Here is a 15,425-nt window from a genome sequence, read left to right as displayed (position 1 = left end):
CAGATAAATAAAAACATGCTGTGTCGTCTTAAAAAGCAGTCATGATCTACCTCCAACTACATCTTTTTGTCAAAGTTCATGGTTTCGTATGTGCTCCCATACACAGAGTGGGGGAGTAGTCCCCAAATCTCTTGCATAGCAGGGAAGTGAACAATGGCTCAGAAAACCTAACGACAGAACTGTGGTCAACAAGCTCGGAGGCACTGAGAGCCTTGCCAGGGAGGGCACAAGCTGGCATACATTACTACACACACTAAAATTTTAAATCAATCATTTTCTTCCTGATATTATTTACATAATGATATTCACATGTAATCAATGACATAAACTTCTTTGAGCTTACTAAGTCTGATGTAAAACCTTATTTCTAAAAGTTTATTTTAAATAGGAGAGGAGATATGTATGGCATAGCCACACCCAAATCTTCTGGCTACTTTCCTGTCTTGAGACGTTATATAACCAATGAAAACTCTCTCTCAACTCTTTCTCCCCCTACTACTCACTCAAATTCTCTCTCTCTCTCTCTCTCTCTCTCTCTCTCTCACACACACACACACACACACACACACACTTCTAGACAACATGCTGATAAGGACAGCAATTAGTTTATCAGTTCTAAATTACCAGCAGTAATTACTAACAGGGAAACAAGCCAATTTTTCTCTCCTCCCCATTCTCCTCCTCTCCCCAGAAGCTAGGGAGCAGAGAAGAGTTTGTTCAAGGTGACACAGAAGCAGTTGACTGTAGCGCTTTCCAGGAGCCACTGTTTCTCTTAAGCCGGCTAAAGTCAAAACGGTTCCAATAGTCAGAATGTTTAGTTGGGCTTCATTAGTAATGGTGTCAATGAAAAGAAATGAAGATCAATGGGCTAAGCAAACGCATTAGCCTTCTTTCTCCCTCTATTGTGATGTTCAGTCAGTCACATAAACCCTTTTGATCACGAGAGGCTGAGGACTTGGTCAAACTCCACAACTCTGAATCAATGTCACATTCCCTAGTTTTCAAGAAGCTTTTGTAATGCCGCTAACAAGCTGTCCTGTGTGCGCTGCTCTGCTCTCAAACACCTTCGAGTGCATCATCTCACTTCACTCTGAACTCCGAGGGAGAAATGCCATGCCTTCCCTGGCACTGTCTAGTAGAAAGGCAAGAGGGTTAGAGTGACTTGCCCATGGTCATAGAGTCAGCAAGTAACAAAGATGGGACCAGAACCCAACAACAATGACTCTTTCTGAATATGCTGCTTCCTGGCCTGACAGCCCAGAACTTGGTTTTATTTTCATGTTCTGTCTTGAAGGGCAGCTGGAATAAGCTTTGGGAGGCAAAGATCCAGCTGTGTAGATGATGCCCAAGAACAGGATTTGGGGTATCAGGAGTTATGTCAAAGCTTCTAGACTCCCAAGACTCAGTCAAGGACGAGGCATGTCACCAGAGATGGAGATAAATGCACTCATCAGTACAGCCCTTCAAACCTAAGAGCTCCTCAAACAGATCAATACAAGCAAAGAAAGAATCATTGGCTGCATATGATGGTACATGCTTTTAGGCCTAGCACTCCAGAGGGGAGGCTGAGGCAAACAGATCTGTGAGTTCATGGCCAACCTCATCTACATGTCAAGATCCAGACCAATCAGAGTCTACACAGTGAAACTCTGTCCAGGCTGGGGGATGGGATATTGAAAGGAGAAAGAGACAGACAGAGATTGAGAACAAACACTGGATGAAATAATTTTTAATGGATCAGCTATTAGTAGTTAAGGTCTTGGAGCCTGCTCCTATTGTATGTATCAATATATAATCAAGTTCAAAAAGAGGACCTCAGTCTTAGCGAGGACTCCTGGAGGGCAGAGTATCCCGTGGAAAATATGACCTACTGGAAGGTTGAATCCCTCAGAAGAAACCCTAGAAAGGAAAAGGAGTTATAGCTAATGTTCAGAGAGCACTGTTCTGTTTGGAAATCCACAACCTGAAAGAGGCTGACAGGGAAGGGCATTTGGTAAAGGGTGGGGGAGAAGGAAATAAAGCATCTCTGTGGAAGTATGCATATATCAAAGGGCTACAGAAAATATTTATGGTAGAATCGATCTGAAGGCTGGAGGAAGATTAGGAAAGAACTCTAGCTTCTTCAAGTAGAGTAGGCCTCTAGAAACATTTGAAATTGAGACTCTGTTGGGGAAAGTCAGATATTGACAGAATTTAAAGGATGAAAATGGTAAGGTTATACAAAATCAAAACTCCAGCTGTTTCTGGTTTTTCCCACTATGTAAGTGCAGAATAGCTGATGACCGTTAACAGATTGGCGGACTCAGTAGTGAATATCTATTGTAGTAGCATCTGAGACACCGAGGCAGGAGACTCTCAGTTTGAGGCCAGCCTAGACAAAATAAATCAGACAATATCTTAAGATGAGGGAGTGGGGGAAGGGAGGAAGGAGATACTAACAAGGACTGGATGGAAGCACATTAAAGTTTCCAGAGGGAAAAAAGGAATAGAATAGATTCAAAAAGTAGTGAGACCATTGCTCTACCATCCAAACTCTAACCTGGAGGGTTTATCTGGTGATTTGCCATGCAGAACGAAAAGTAATCTATCAGAACCATGAACTCCTAAAAAAAAAAAAAAAAAATCAGCCATGGCAAGGTAAAGTTATCTCTTTTCTTTATCCAGCGTAATCATTTGGCTGACAGAATGATTCAGGATACTGGAAATCCTTTTAATTATTAACTTTTTCCATAAGATATATTTTGATCATATTTTTCCCTCCCCCAACTCCTCCCAGATCCTGCCCACCTCCCTACCCCCCCCAACTTCATGTTCTTTCTCACTGTCATGAAACAGAAAACAAAGCAAATGATAAAAAACCATTAAAGAAAAAAACCCCACCAAAACAAAACAAAAAACACACATACAAAATGGAATTCATTTTACGTTGGCCAACTGCTCCTGGGCATGGGGCCTGCCCTGGAATGTGGTTGATACACCAAGTGACACTCCACTGGGGAGGACAGATTTTCCCTTTCACGGAAGATATCGACAACAAATAGTTTTTTGAGGGGTGGGACTTGGTGTCTGCTTCCCCCTCTGTGCTGGATTCTGTGTGGTTTGAACTTGTGAAGGTGTTGTGCGCGCTGTCGCAGGCTCTGTGAGTTCATGTGTTCGTATCAACCCTGTTGTGCCTGGAAGATGCTGTGTCTTGGAGTCATCCTCCACCTCCGGCTCTCACAATCTTTCCTCCTCCTCTTCCACACAGATCTCTGAACCTCGAGAGGAGGTTGTGATGAAGACATCCCATTTAGGACGGAGTTCCCCAAAGTCTCTCACTCTCTGCTCGTTTGGACATTCTTTTATGCTGGACAAAAGGGAAAGTACAAGCAGCTAAACAGAGAACATGTTTGACTTCCCCAAACAGTGTTGGTTGCAGTACTCATGCCAAGTTGCTATCAGAGGAAGGTTCCCTAGTTGAAGATTTTGGCTTGGCTTTCGGGGGGAGAGGGAGCAGTGTCCTGAGTCTGGCTGGTGAAAGCTGATGGCTACATTTTCAGGGGACCTGCGAGCGCATCGGCTTCCTGTCAATAGCTGTGTGCTCACAGAGAATGTTTAGACTACAAAGTAGGAAGGCGTGACACATCAGGTATTTTCCCTTCCCCTACCCAAAGAGAACGGATCAGTAAACACTTACTAGCTCTCCACTGCATAGAAAGCCAGAATGTTGGCTAGGACTCTTGAGTAAGGCTCGAATTAGTTTAAACAAGCAGCACCCTACCCCAGCAATTTGTTCCTCCACGTAACTTGCTAATGATAAACTTCTGTAGAGATAATTATTGAACTGCCCAAGAATAAACATCCCTTGTCACCCAGTCAAAAAGTTAAAAACTATTCTTATCTCCCCGAATTGCAAGCTGTAACCATAAACAAGATTCAAGGCTCCCTGGGGCAGCATGACCTTAGAATTCCTAACCAGTCAGCTACAACAAGCTTAGGCAGTATTGCTGCCCTAAAAGGAATGTGCATTTCAAGTAGTTGGTGCTGGCAGAGAGCAATGCCCTTCATTATTCCAGCTGTACAAGCTCGGTCCTACCTGCTGTAAGCTGAGTTTCTGGCTCTTTTGACTTTGGAATTTTCTGGATTGGTGTCTGTCCTTTTCTTATCTTACTGCTGCCAGGTAAAGGGTTCTTGGCTTTTGTTTCCCTAGAGGAAAGAATTCAGGAGAGAGAGAGAGAGACAGAGACAGACAGACAGAGACAGAGAGAGACAGAGAGATGTTGGTTTCTTTTCAGAAGTTTTAATGACTATGTGAGGTGGACGATGCATCCACTGGGGTTAGATGATAGCTTTTCCCTCTCCAATTATGGTAGATTGAGTTTCCCTCCTAGAATATTTCTTCTCACGATCCTCTTTAAAGGTTCATAAGAAGTGGTCAACACCACAGCTGACCACAGCTGAGAAAATGACTTTACAGTTAAAAGTGTCTATTGCTCTCGCAGAGGACCTGAGTTCAACTTCCAGCACCCACATGGTATTCATGGCCCCTCTCCAGCTCCAGGGTATCTGATCCTTCTAGCCTCTGTGGACACCTGAACTCTCTCTCTCTCTCTCTCTCTCTCTCTCTCTCTCTCTCTCTCTCTCACACACACACACACACATTAAAATTAAAACATTAGATCTTAAAAAAAAATACCCTCACAATTTAATGATAAGGTAATGACAATATAATGAGTTAAGATGGTTGATATATTAGTTACTTTCCTATTGCTGTGATAAAACACCATCACCAGAGCAACTTAGAAAAGTAAGTGTTTAACTGGGCTTGCAGTTTGAGGGGGTTAGCGTCCATGATGCCAGAACAACAATATGGTAGCAGGAACATCTGAGAGGTTACACCCTGATGCAAGTGAGAAGCAGAGAGAGGAATACTGGGAAGGTGCAAGTCTTAAAAAACCCCAGAGCCCACCCCCAGTGACACACCTCCTAATCCTTCCCAAACAGCTCCACCAACCGGGGGCCAAGTATTAACATATGAGTCTATAGAGACCATTCTCATTCAAACCAGCACAGCTGAGGGCAGGATTTTCTATCTACTGAGCATGATCATGCTGGGACAAACCCCTTGGATTTTTCTTTCCCTATTTATCAAGAGTGTGCCTAGTCACTAAAGAGGTTGGACCAAGGTAGAGTCTGGGTGGAGACTAGGCATACTCTCCACATTGGCATAGAAGACCTGCCTCCCTCCTTTTCATGTCTTCCCATGTCTTTATACTATTACAAAAAGTTTGGTCTAGTTTTGTGTCAGAGGAGGGATACACAGACAATCCAGAGAGGCTGTAAAGAAAGCCAGGGAACCCACAGAGCCTACATACTTACTTCTTCCTTGCTTCTTGGAGTTCTAGTATTAGCATCCTCTGGTACTCAACTGCTTACCAATTTTCTTGTGAGGTAACTCCTTCAGAGAACACATGGACTCTTATAGCCAATAGGAAATCTTTATAGCCGGCGGCTGCACAGGGACCTTGCCCAAAATATGCAGCCCCGAGTCTTACCAGTCTTCACTTTTTAAGCAGAGAAATCACATCCTGGGTTGACACACCTCAGTTAACAAAAACAGCCAGCAGGAAGTGGAACTTCGGCAGGTGGACTTGATCTCTGTTCCTTGCCAGTTGGTGTTGTGGCCTAGATACTGGGTTCCAAGGCCCGAGTATAATTCTATCATGGCATCAGTTGTGCTAAGGGCTGGGGGTCAGTGGCAGTTTGTTTAAAAATTAAAGTACAGAATTTTGTGTGTTTGGAAAATTATCCTTAGTAAGCTTCGTCAAGGGTAATTTAGAATTGTTGTGGCCACTTTGGGGATCTCTACTTTAGATAAAATAGTTATTATTGGAAGTGCTTTGAGAAAGAGGTTGTGAAGGGTTAGAAAAATCTCCCCAAACCATGGGCTGCATCATTTAATTGGCATATAAAAATTTCTTAAAGAATTACACTCCAATCCTCCCTCTAAGAATCTTAACAACATACTAATAAATTCAAGGCTAAAATCAGCTAGGACCCATTCCCTCTCCTCTTTTTACTTCCATTGCCTGCCTATTTTGAATACACTAGCCCTGTTGATTCTCCTTCCTCATGAATCTCTTCATACCAGATGTCATTTAAGGTGAGATGATGAACTTGAGGCACCAGCATAAGCAGAATTGGAACCTTGGTCTCAAGACAAATTTTGAGCCATTGTAAAGTATTTTTCAAACCTGAAAACAACAACAATAACAACAAAACAAAAAAACAACACAAAACAAAAGAACAAATTGAAAGGTACGGGCAAATCGAAGTGTGTAAATTCCAAGAATCCCTGATTCTATCCATCTGTCTACTTGGTAGTCCTGGATTTAGCCTGGAATGGTCCCTCTAGACTTTGTAGCAATCCTATGAAACGTGTCTCCAAGAATGGATGAATAGGAGCTAGAAAAACAGGAAAGTAAATCTTAAGAACATTCTTAGCTTTTCTTTAAGAATAAATATACAGACCAGTCTTTATACATGCATATTCTCTCTCTCTCTCTCTCTCTCTCTCTCTCTCTCTCTCTCTCTCTCTCTCTCTCTCTCTCTCTCTCTCTCTGTGTGCTATTATACGTACCTAGAAGAAATATTTCAACAGCACTGTGGTCTTATTGGCTAATCTGATGAAGTGGCCTTGTCATTCCATTTTGTTAATGGACTATGTACAGAGATAAGCGATTGATTTGAGAAACATCTGATAGAATGGGAAATGACTCCCCTGATAGAATTACAGCATTTAGCAGACCATTTTGAGAGGACATTAGGACAGAAGAGGAAGCACTGTCAAGCAAATCAATGACTTTGTATTTATAGCTGTTCCAAGAGATTTGCTCTAATTTGGCTTTCTTGAATGTGTGTGTGTGTGTGTGTACGTATGTGTATGTAGGTGTTATGTGCATGCTAAGGCCAGAGGTAATTTGCCTTCCTCTATGGCTCCCCAGCATATTTCTAGAGAGGTCTCCAACTGGCTGGAATAGCTTGCCAGTAAACTACAGGGATCCCCCTTTGTGTCTGGCTCCGCCTCACACTTTTAAGTGGGTGCTGAGGATCTTAATTATGGTCCTTGTGTTTGCAAGGTAGGCAGGTAGTTTACCAACTGAGTCATCTCCCCAGCCCATGTTACTCCAAGAGCTCCCATCTCATGCTGACCTCCTATTGGCAAAGGTACCAACTGAGCCAAATGGTCTGCAATAGAAGACCTAGTTCTAGCCTTTAGCATCCCTGTAGACAAAAATGAACACATATATTTGTTATTGCTTGGGGGGAAAATCAATAATACAGTTGATACTTGGGCAGCAATGCTTACAGATAGTATTTTTTAAATATAATTTCCTCCTAACATTCCATCAGGATCTGAAAATTTTTCAATTCCTCAGAATGTCTATCTCGATGCTGTGATTTGCTTCTTGGCTTTGATTTATCAAAGAGGGCTTAGGAGTTGACCAAATCAATTACTGCAACAATTGCCTTTCAATGGCCATAAACGTTGAGATAAACTTCAGTTCCCCAAAGTCGTAGTGCAATGCTGAGTTCATGATGTAGCTGCATCAGGAATTTGTGTCTTTCAGAAAGGAACGGCTATTGGCCAATATTTCCCTAAACTAGCGACGATATGTGTGGAACTATGTGCTGCCTCAGATGCAAAGGGGTCTGTAGATCCTGGGAGTCCAATTTTTCTTTATTATAGACTCTCTCATCTATAATCTAATTAAAAAATCAGCATTCAGAAATCTCCTTTGAAACACACAACACAGGAATCCCTTTACTAAACTTAAACCGATTTCACAAAATCCCCCCTTTCTAGGACAATCTCACCAGCCTTCTGGTTCGTTAAATCTCTTGAGGAGTACAGTAACAGACCCTTGAGTCCGTCAGCAAATTCATTAAGTGTCTTAACTTGATTTAAACTACACTCATTCAAAATGGCAATATTCAGGGGTCAGTGTGCAGGAAATAACCATGGTGTATTCCTGGTGGGTAGGGCTGGCCTCCATCTTAACACTATTCTTCCTTCTATCCTTCCTTCCTTCCTTCCTTCCTTCCTTCCTTCCTTCCTTCCTTCCTTCCTTCCTTCCTTCCTTCTTCCTTCCTTCCTTCCTTTCCCTCCCTCCCTCCCTCCTTCCCCTCTCTTTCTCCTTTTTCTTTCTTTCTTTCTTTCTTTCTTTCTCTTTCTTTCTTTCTCTTTCTCCCTTTCTTTCCTTCTTTCATTTCTCTCTCTCTCTCTCTCTCTCTCTCTCTCTCTCTCTCTCTCTTCTTATGTGCATTGCTGTTTGACCTTCATGTATGTTTGGGTGATGGTGTGTGGTCCTCTGGAACTGGAGTTACATACCACTGTGAACTGCCATGTGTATACTGGAAATTAAACCTGGATCCTCTGAAGAACAGTTTGTGGCACCACCAAATCATCTCTCCAGCCCCTTTAACACTATGATTAATATTGCTCCCCCCACCCCACCACACAGACTATGACACATACAAAGTTTTTCTATGCAAATATTTTGAACACTGAGTTTTACTAGGGCATTTTCCCCTCAACTATGGCTTTTAAATTAAAGGGAAAATCACTTATCAATATATCTAAGCTCTTTTAAAATCACTTTAATGAGGTCTTCCTTTAAGAAACACTAATGAAACAAGCAATTTAGACTCAGCTGTGTACCAACAAGAGCATTCTTGGTAAACTCACTGCTCGATAAGGAGGAGCTATGTGCCCTTATAAGAAAACAAAGTGGCATTTTCTATTAGTAAATCAGACTGTAGTCCTAAACGGAAGACCTGAACAGTCATGCCCATGTATTCTACCTAACTTAGTTGACCTGGTCAACTGATTAAGTTTCAAATGTGGGGGGCCCTGACTTGGGGGTATGTCTCACTCTTGTTATTACCCTCCTATTAGTCATATTGAGAATTGTCCTTGAATTTCATTTTGTAAAAAGGGTTAAATGTTGGAGGCCAGTAGCTCATGGGATGGAACTCATGAGAACTGAGCAAGAAAATAAGAGGAACAAGAGCAACACTGACCACGGTCATGTTCAACTCACCTGAGAGAATGACCAAAAGGGGGCAGTTAGTGAACTTTCTGGAAGCCATAGTCTGAATAAGCCCTTACCACAAACATCCATGATCACATAACCAAAGCTGAAAACAGCCCCCTTCCGCAGAAATGCAAGCTCCACCCACCAGCAAAAGTCAAGGTTTCCCAGGCCAGCATGACCCTTAAAATGCTCAGGCAATTAGAAATGAACATGTAAATTCATGGAGCACAGCTACCTGGAAAGGAATGTAAGTTTTAGCAGTCAGTCATGACAAGAAATACCATTATCATCCTGGTTTCAGCAGCAAGGTTTCTTACAACCTGTGGGTCTAACTCCCCTGGAGTGTGCTATGTATTTTTTTTCCTGGTGTATGAAGTAAACTTTTTTTCTGATTATATTTTTTGACAAGCTGAAAACTGCAAGTTAAATCTGACTTCAAGCATTGTTGGGTTGGTTCAAATGATGCCATAGAGACTTGGGTATCCCCATTCCCCTTTCTTCCATTTTGCCTTCCTTTACTTTGGCTGCATGCAATAGTAACTCAAAAGCATTGCAACTTGCTGGACAAAGAGTCCATCCTCTTCATCAGTTTCAAGAGAAGCTTCCATTACATTCTCCCTCTGGATACAGAGAATCAGGGTGGTGAAGAGGCTGATCAAGAAAAACCATGATGCTGCTATTACAGGAAGGAATATGGATGCTGAGAAACCAAAGCCACGCAAACTTATCAGTGAAGAAAACCAAGGAATTATAACTCAATGATGATGGAATTCATAGGCAGGATATCAAGTTAAGAAATGTAACAGCTGTGCTCTATGTATCTACTCCTGATTATAGTATTCAGTTCTTCATACTGCACTTCACGTGAGACTTTAAATCACTCAGAGAACGCTAATGAGGCTGTCCTCAAACCATGCTAATAAATCAGGAATTTTAGTCTGAATCTCCAAGACTAGAACTCTCAAGTCCATTTATTCTACTTAACTGAGAAAGCTGATCAGTTTACATGTGCCTGTCATGTTACTGATCTGTGTTATCACAGAACAGCTAAGTCTAGTGATGACCAGTCTGTGCACACGAAGGCGAGGTCAGCTAGGAGAAGGCAGAACCTCTATTTTATATTTGTTTTTCGGGTGAGGGTTTTGTTATTGATCCTTGCTAGCCTGCAACTCATTATGTTGACCAGGCTAGCCTCAAAGTTCCATCATTCCTCTTTCCTCTGCCTCCCAGGTGTTGGGATCATGGGCATACACTACCATACCAAGTTTTCAGAGCTCCTCTTTCTAAATCAGAACATGGCCTGAGACATTAACACCATAAAAGAAGAGGGTATCATTTTAGTCAGGATGTTTAGTGCTGCGAGGAAACACCAGGACCAAAAGCAAATGTCCAAATCACAGTATATCATGCAAGGAGGTAAAAGGAACTCAAAGCAAGAATCTGGAGGTAGGGGCTGAGGCAGAGGCCATGGAGTGCTGTTTACTGGCTCGCTCAGCCTGCATTCTTATAGAACCCAGGATCACCAGTCCAGTGGTGGCGTCACTCACAATGGGCTGGATCTTCCCACTTCAGTCACTAAGGAAACGCCTAAACAGGCTTGCCTGCAGCCTGAACTTACAGAGACATTTTCTCAGTTGAAGTTCTGTCTTCTTAGATGACTGCAGCCTGTGTCAAGCTGACATAAAAACTAGCCAGCACAGGCATCTTCATGGTTTAGTAGCTTCAAGGTGGCCAGCATATTCCTTTGCCTTCTTTGAGAAAAGTGAATCAAAAATAGTAACAACAAGCTGGACACAGTGTCACATGCCTTTAATCCCAGCACTTGGGAGGCAGAGGCAGGCGCATCTCTGTGATTTTAAGGCCAGCCTGGTCTACAAGAGCTAGTTCTAGACAGTCAGGGCTGTGTCTCAAAATTTAAAAAAGAAAAAAACAATTAAAAAAATTTACAACTGATTTCACAGCCATGTTGTGTAGAGGAGCGACTTGCAAGATCCTCCAGGGCCACAAAGATAACACATGGATCTTTTAGGACAGTAGTAAACTCACTCTAAGACATCATCCATTCAAATCCAGCATGGTGCTCTCAGAAATATCACCCTGGCACAGAGAAGCAGAGAATGGATTCTCGGAGAAGAGGACTGAGAATGCAAGCGGACTACACGGGGGAATTTCTCAAAAGAGGTGGAAAAAGCTTTCTGAATGGATGGAAGCTCCGCAGGAGACAGAGAACAAACTCTCTCTGCTCAGGGGCAGACAAATGAGCAGATAGTTACACAGCCAAAAAGCAAGGCCACCAGGTGACATGTAAGTCCCTACAGCATAGTTCTAGCCTGACTATATGCTCAGGAGAAAATAATCTCATGTAAGGAGCCTTTAAAGAACTGTATTTTTGCCGTGAATATTTCTCAGCAAAAAATCCCACTGGAACACTGACTGTATGATGTTATTTAGGACGGTTAAGGGAGATTTTGGAATTACTGCCATGCCGTTTAAATTCATTACCTAATGCTAATTAAAATTATCTGTTTTCCTGTCACCAAGGAAAATCTTGTTAGGGAAACTGATGAGCTGCAGCGAGCTGTTAGCGAGCTGGGAACACGTTATCACAGAACTGCCTATGGAGGGAGAATTAGCTGGCACCTGGCCTTGGGTAGGTCCAAACAGCATCCGGGCATCTAAAGAACACTCCCCAGCACAGCAGAGCTGCCTCTAACTCTAAGCCAGAAACCTTGGGTTCAACCCTGTAACCTCTACGGCGGGCCAAGCCAGTGGTTTTCAGCCTTGAAAGACACAGCACACTCATCAAATGTATTTTAATATTCCAAGTACTGGATCCGATCCCTACACAATTACCTAGGAATCCCTGATAAACAGGCAGTTATTTAGATGTGTTCAAGGTGCAGGGGGCACTGGCTGCTCTTGCATTAAGAGGACTCTGTAATCCCCTTAAATTCTAGGACTTGTCCCATTTCCAGACTGAGGGATGGGGAAGCCACTGGCTTTTTTTTTTTTTTTTTTCATTATCCTCTTTCAGGTTTAGGCACTGGCTATGATGCTTAATCTTCATTGTCGGCTTGACTGGATTTAGAATCGCCTGATAGACTCTCTTCTGGATATGTTTGTGGGTGCATTTTTAGAGAGATTTAACTGGGAAGACTCACCCTGAATGTGGGCAGCACCATCCCATGAACTGGGATCCTAGACCACCTACAAAGGGGGGTGTGTCAGCTCTGTAGCATCACTCCTGTTTCCTGACAGCAGAGTCAGGGGACCGGCTGCATCGTGGTTGACTCACCTAACAAACTGAGCCATGCTCAAACTTTCTCTCCTAAGGGTTGCTATAGTCAAGTATTTTGTCACAGAAAACAAAAAAGCGATAAGCACACTGGCTACCAGTCTGACGGGCATTCCTGTGACTATCCGCTAGGCAGCATGTGCCTGTCCTGGTCATCTTTATACACGCCTACCACAGTCATGGCCCTCCGTGCACACTTGATGCATGAATACTGCAGAGGGCAGCAACTTAATTTGCAATTTGCCTTGACTTTCTGATTCACTTTGAGGAGCACTTTAGCCATTTTACTGTGCTTTTTTATTTTTTTTTTAACTTATCAGCACAAGAGGAGTGAGCTATAAAATGTCAACAACAAAGCATCCCAAAAAGCAGTGGCTTATGCAAGGGAGCTGCTGCTTCCTAACATACAATCTCAGCTTTCACCAGTGCATCCACATTGCCTCAGAACTTGTTAGAAGTGTCAACGCTCAGACTTCAAACCAAATCTGCGCCATCAGACACTTTGTGGTAGGATATAGAACTCTTTTTAACAAGTCCTCCATGGATTCAAGAACCGTTACCATAAGAAAATGAGAAGGAAGCCACCCAAGGAAAAGTCTTACAGAAACCAAGAAACTTCCAGGAATCAATACTTCCTTCTGTTCACCAGTTTCACCGCCACGTAATGAACCTTGTCCACAGGCTCACCACGACAGCCATGGGAGTCCAGTGATGGTAGCTGGGTCTAAGGGAATGGAATGGAGAATGCTCGCCCGACTTTAACGTGACTTTGTGTCAGAGCACAGCAAAGCCTCTTACCACACTCCAAACATAAAACTGAAATAAAGGCAAAAACAAGACACTTTGCTGGGAAGAAAGCTGGACAGGATTGCTAGCGGGACATTTGACTACCCAGTTCAAGATCAAGGTTCTGAAAAAGAAAAAAAAAAAAAAAAAAGGTGATGCTGGTGGTGTGTGTGTGTGTGTGTGGTAGGGTCTTGTGGTGGCTATATAACCATATCCCAGTGGTTAAAGCATTTGTCAGACTATAGCCCACATTAGTCTTGAAACACATGTTCCCTGCATGCTATATGCTTTTCTTGATTCAAACAATTCCATTGTAAGTCATGTATGGGCAAAGTTCCCTGGCTTAGGTCTTCTCATGAGAGAAATCCTCTGCTTCCCTCAATTATAAAGCTTCAAGGAACAAATTTCAAGCCAGCGAGAAGCTTTAATGTTCCTTATTGTGGTGGTTTGGCATAGGAATGGCGTCTCCTGGCTCATAGATTTGAATGTTCGGTTCCCAGCTGATGGACTGTTCAGGGAGGATTAGGAGGTGCGGCCTTGCTGGAGTTGGAGGGCTTAGGGGTTTCAAGGCCCATGCCAGGCCCACTCCTGCCCTATTTCTGCTGAGGGATTGTGGGTCCTCAGCTACTGCTCCAGTTCCGTGCATGTCTGCTTGCCTGATGCCATGCCTTCTGCCATGATGATTGTGGACTGACCCTCAAACTGTAGTGAATCCCAATTAAATGCTTTCTTCTCTAGGCTGCCCTGTCACGGGTGTTTCGTCACATCAATAGAAGAGTAACTAAGGTACCCAGTAACTGAAAATGTCACTCTGAAACCCTTCCTTCCAAAGCAAACTTAAATGCAATCTGCACAGAAGAAAAGCGCTCGTCACAGCATAATCACACCTGCACTGCACCGCACCGCACTGCACTGATGATGATGTCACAGCAGCAGGGGGAAGCCTAATTTTTCTATTTGGGAATAATTTATTGCCTTTTACCAGGGCTAGATATTGTCTAGGTTTTGTTGAACAGAAAGGTTGCAAAATAACATAATTACACCTAAAACACCAAACACAGAAACAACAAACCATACCATTGTAACTGCAAAAAAAAAAAAAAACCAACAAAACATTTTCATCCTTACACAAATATACAATGAATCACAGATCTACTTAACTTATTAATAAAAAAGTAAGCAGGATAGTAGAGTAAGTTCAAAGGATACAGCAGACTGAAATCACAGACACACACAAATCACGGTCCAAGGATAAGGTGGCAAATTTAGACCAACACAGGTAAATTCTAGAGGTCAACTCATCTCAGGGATTCCTGGACTACTGGATAGCCGGCATTTGCAATTCTACACACCATACTAACCTCCATTTTGCAAACATCCATGTCTCTCTCCCTCAGAAGACTGATGACCCGTGGGCAGGCAGACACTGTTCTAGCATGCCTGAATGGATCAAATCTGAATCATTTTGTCAGATAGTAGGGGTTTGGTTTTTGCCTCTTTCCCCGTCTTTTAATTCTATAACCTATAACTCTGTAATATAGGTCTGAAACAAATCTAGGAACATGTGACCACCTAATGTTCCCAGGGCTGTTACACACACAGCCTCTGAGCCTGACACAGAATCCTGAGATCTTCAGGCATGCCGATCTTCTCACGGAGAAGAGTGGTGGGCTCTGGGATCAACCTCTGCCCACATTCCTGGTCAGAATCAGAGCCACACTGCACTAGTGAGCATCTGAAGACAGATCTGGCAGGGGGAGGGTCTTGCTTACATTCAGCAATTCTACTGCCCACCAGATGCTAAGTCGACGGTTTTACGCAGATGCTGTGCTTTATAAGTGAAGAAACTGAGGCTCAAGATCACCTACTGGCTACATGGCAGGCTCCTAGAGTTGCCAGTTCTCCAAAGAAATCCAAAGGTATTTCTGGTACAAAACCACCAACTGGGGTTTTGTCTTGCCCCTTGGCACTATCTCAAACTTGACCGCTGGAGGCCAGGACCTCAAGGCAATGGGAAGGCCCCACTTCTCTGCTGTACCTAAACCTACTGAGCCTAGAAATGACCTCATTTTACCCTCTTCCTTTCCCCGTGGAAACAGCCTTCCTTTCTAATGGAGCTGATAGACTTCACAGGAAGGTGTTGTGACAGGCAACAGCTCAAGGTGCTATTTCTATCAGGGTGATTTGCATTTCAAAAGGATTCTATTTGGGCTCAGATGATTTCCCTCAGGCTTCCTAACCTGTAGGCAGAAATGACTGGAGGGGAT

At 43.0% G+C, this 15,425-nt stretch overlaps 1 protein-coding gene across 1 annotated transcript in view; it reads right to left on the bottom strand.

The window, feature by feature from the left end:
- Positions 1-3,253: 3,253 nt before the first annotated feature.
- Pum3 (pumilio RNA binding family member 3) overlaps positions 3,254-15,425 on the bottom strand; it is a 53,319-nt gene continuing 41,147 nt past the window's right edge. The window contains exons 17-18 of the mRNA XM_057779496.1: positions 4,076-4,185; positions 3,254-3,346 (exon numbers count right to left, since the gene is read on the bottom strand). Coding sequence (XP_057635479.1) covers positions 3,342-3,346; positions 4,076-4,185 — 115 coding nt within the window. The 3' untranslated portion in view covers positions 3,254-3,341. The remainder of the gene's footprint in view (positions 3,347-4,075; positions 4,186-15,425) is intronic.

This window comes from Chionomys nivalis, chromosome 8 (genome assembly GCF_950005125.1).
Source record: "Chionomys nivalis chromosome 8, mChiNiv1.1, whole genome shotgun sequence".
NCBI lineage: Eukaryota > Metazoa > Chordata > Mammalia > Rodentia > Cricetidae > Chionomys > Chionomys nivalis.
This window is presented reverse-complemented; position numbering and strand designations above follow the sequence as displayed.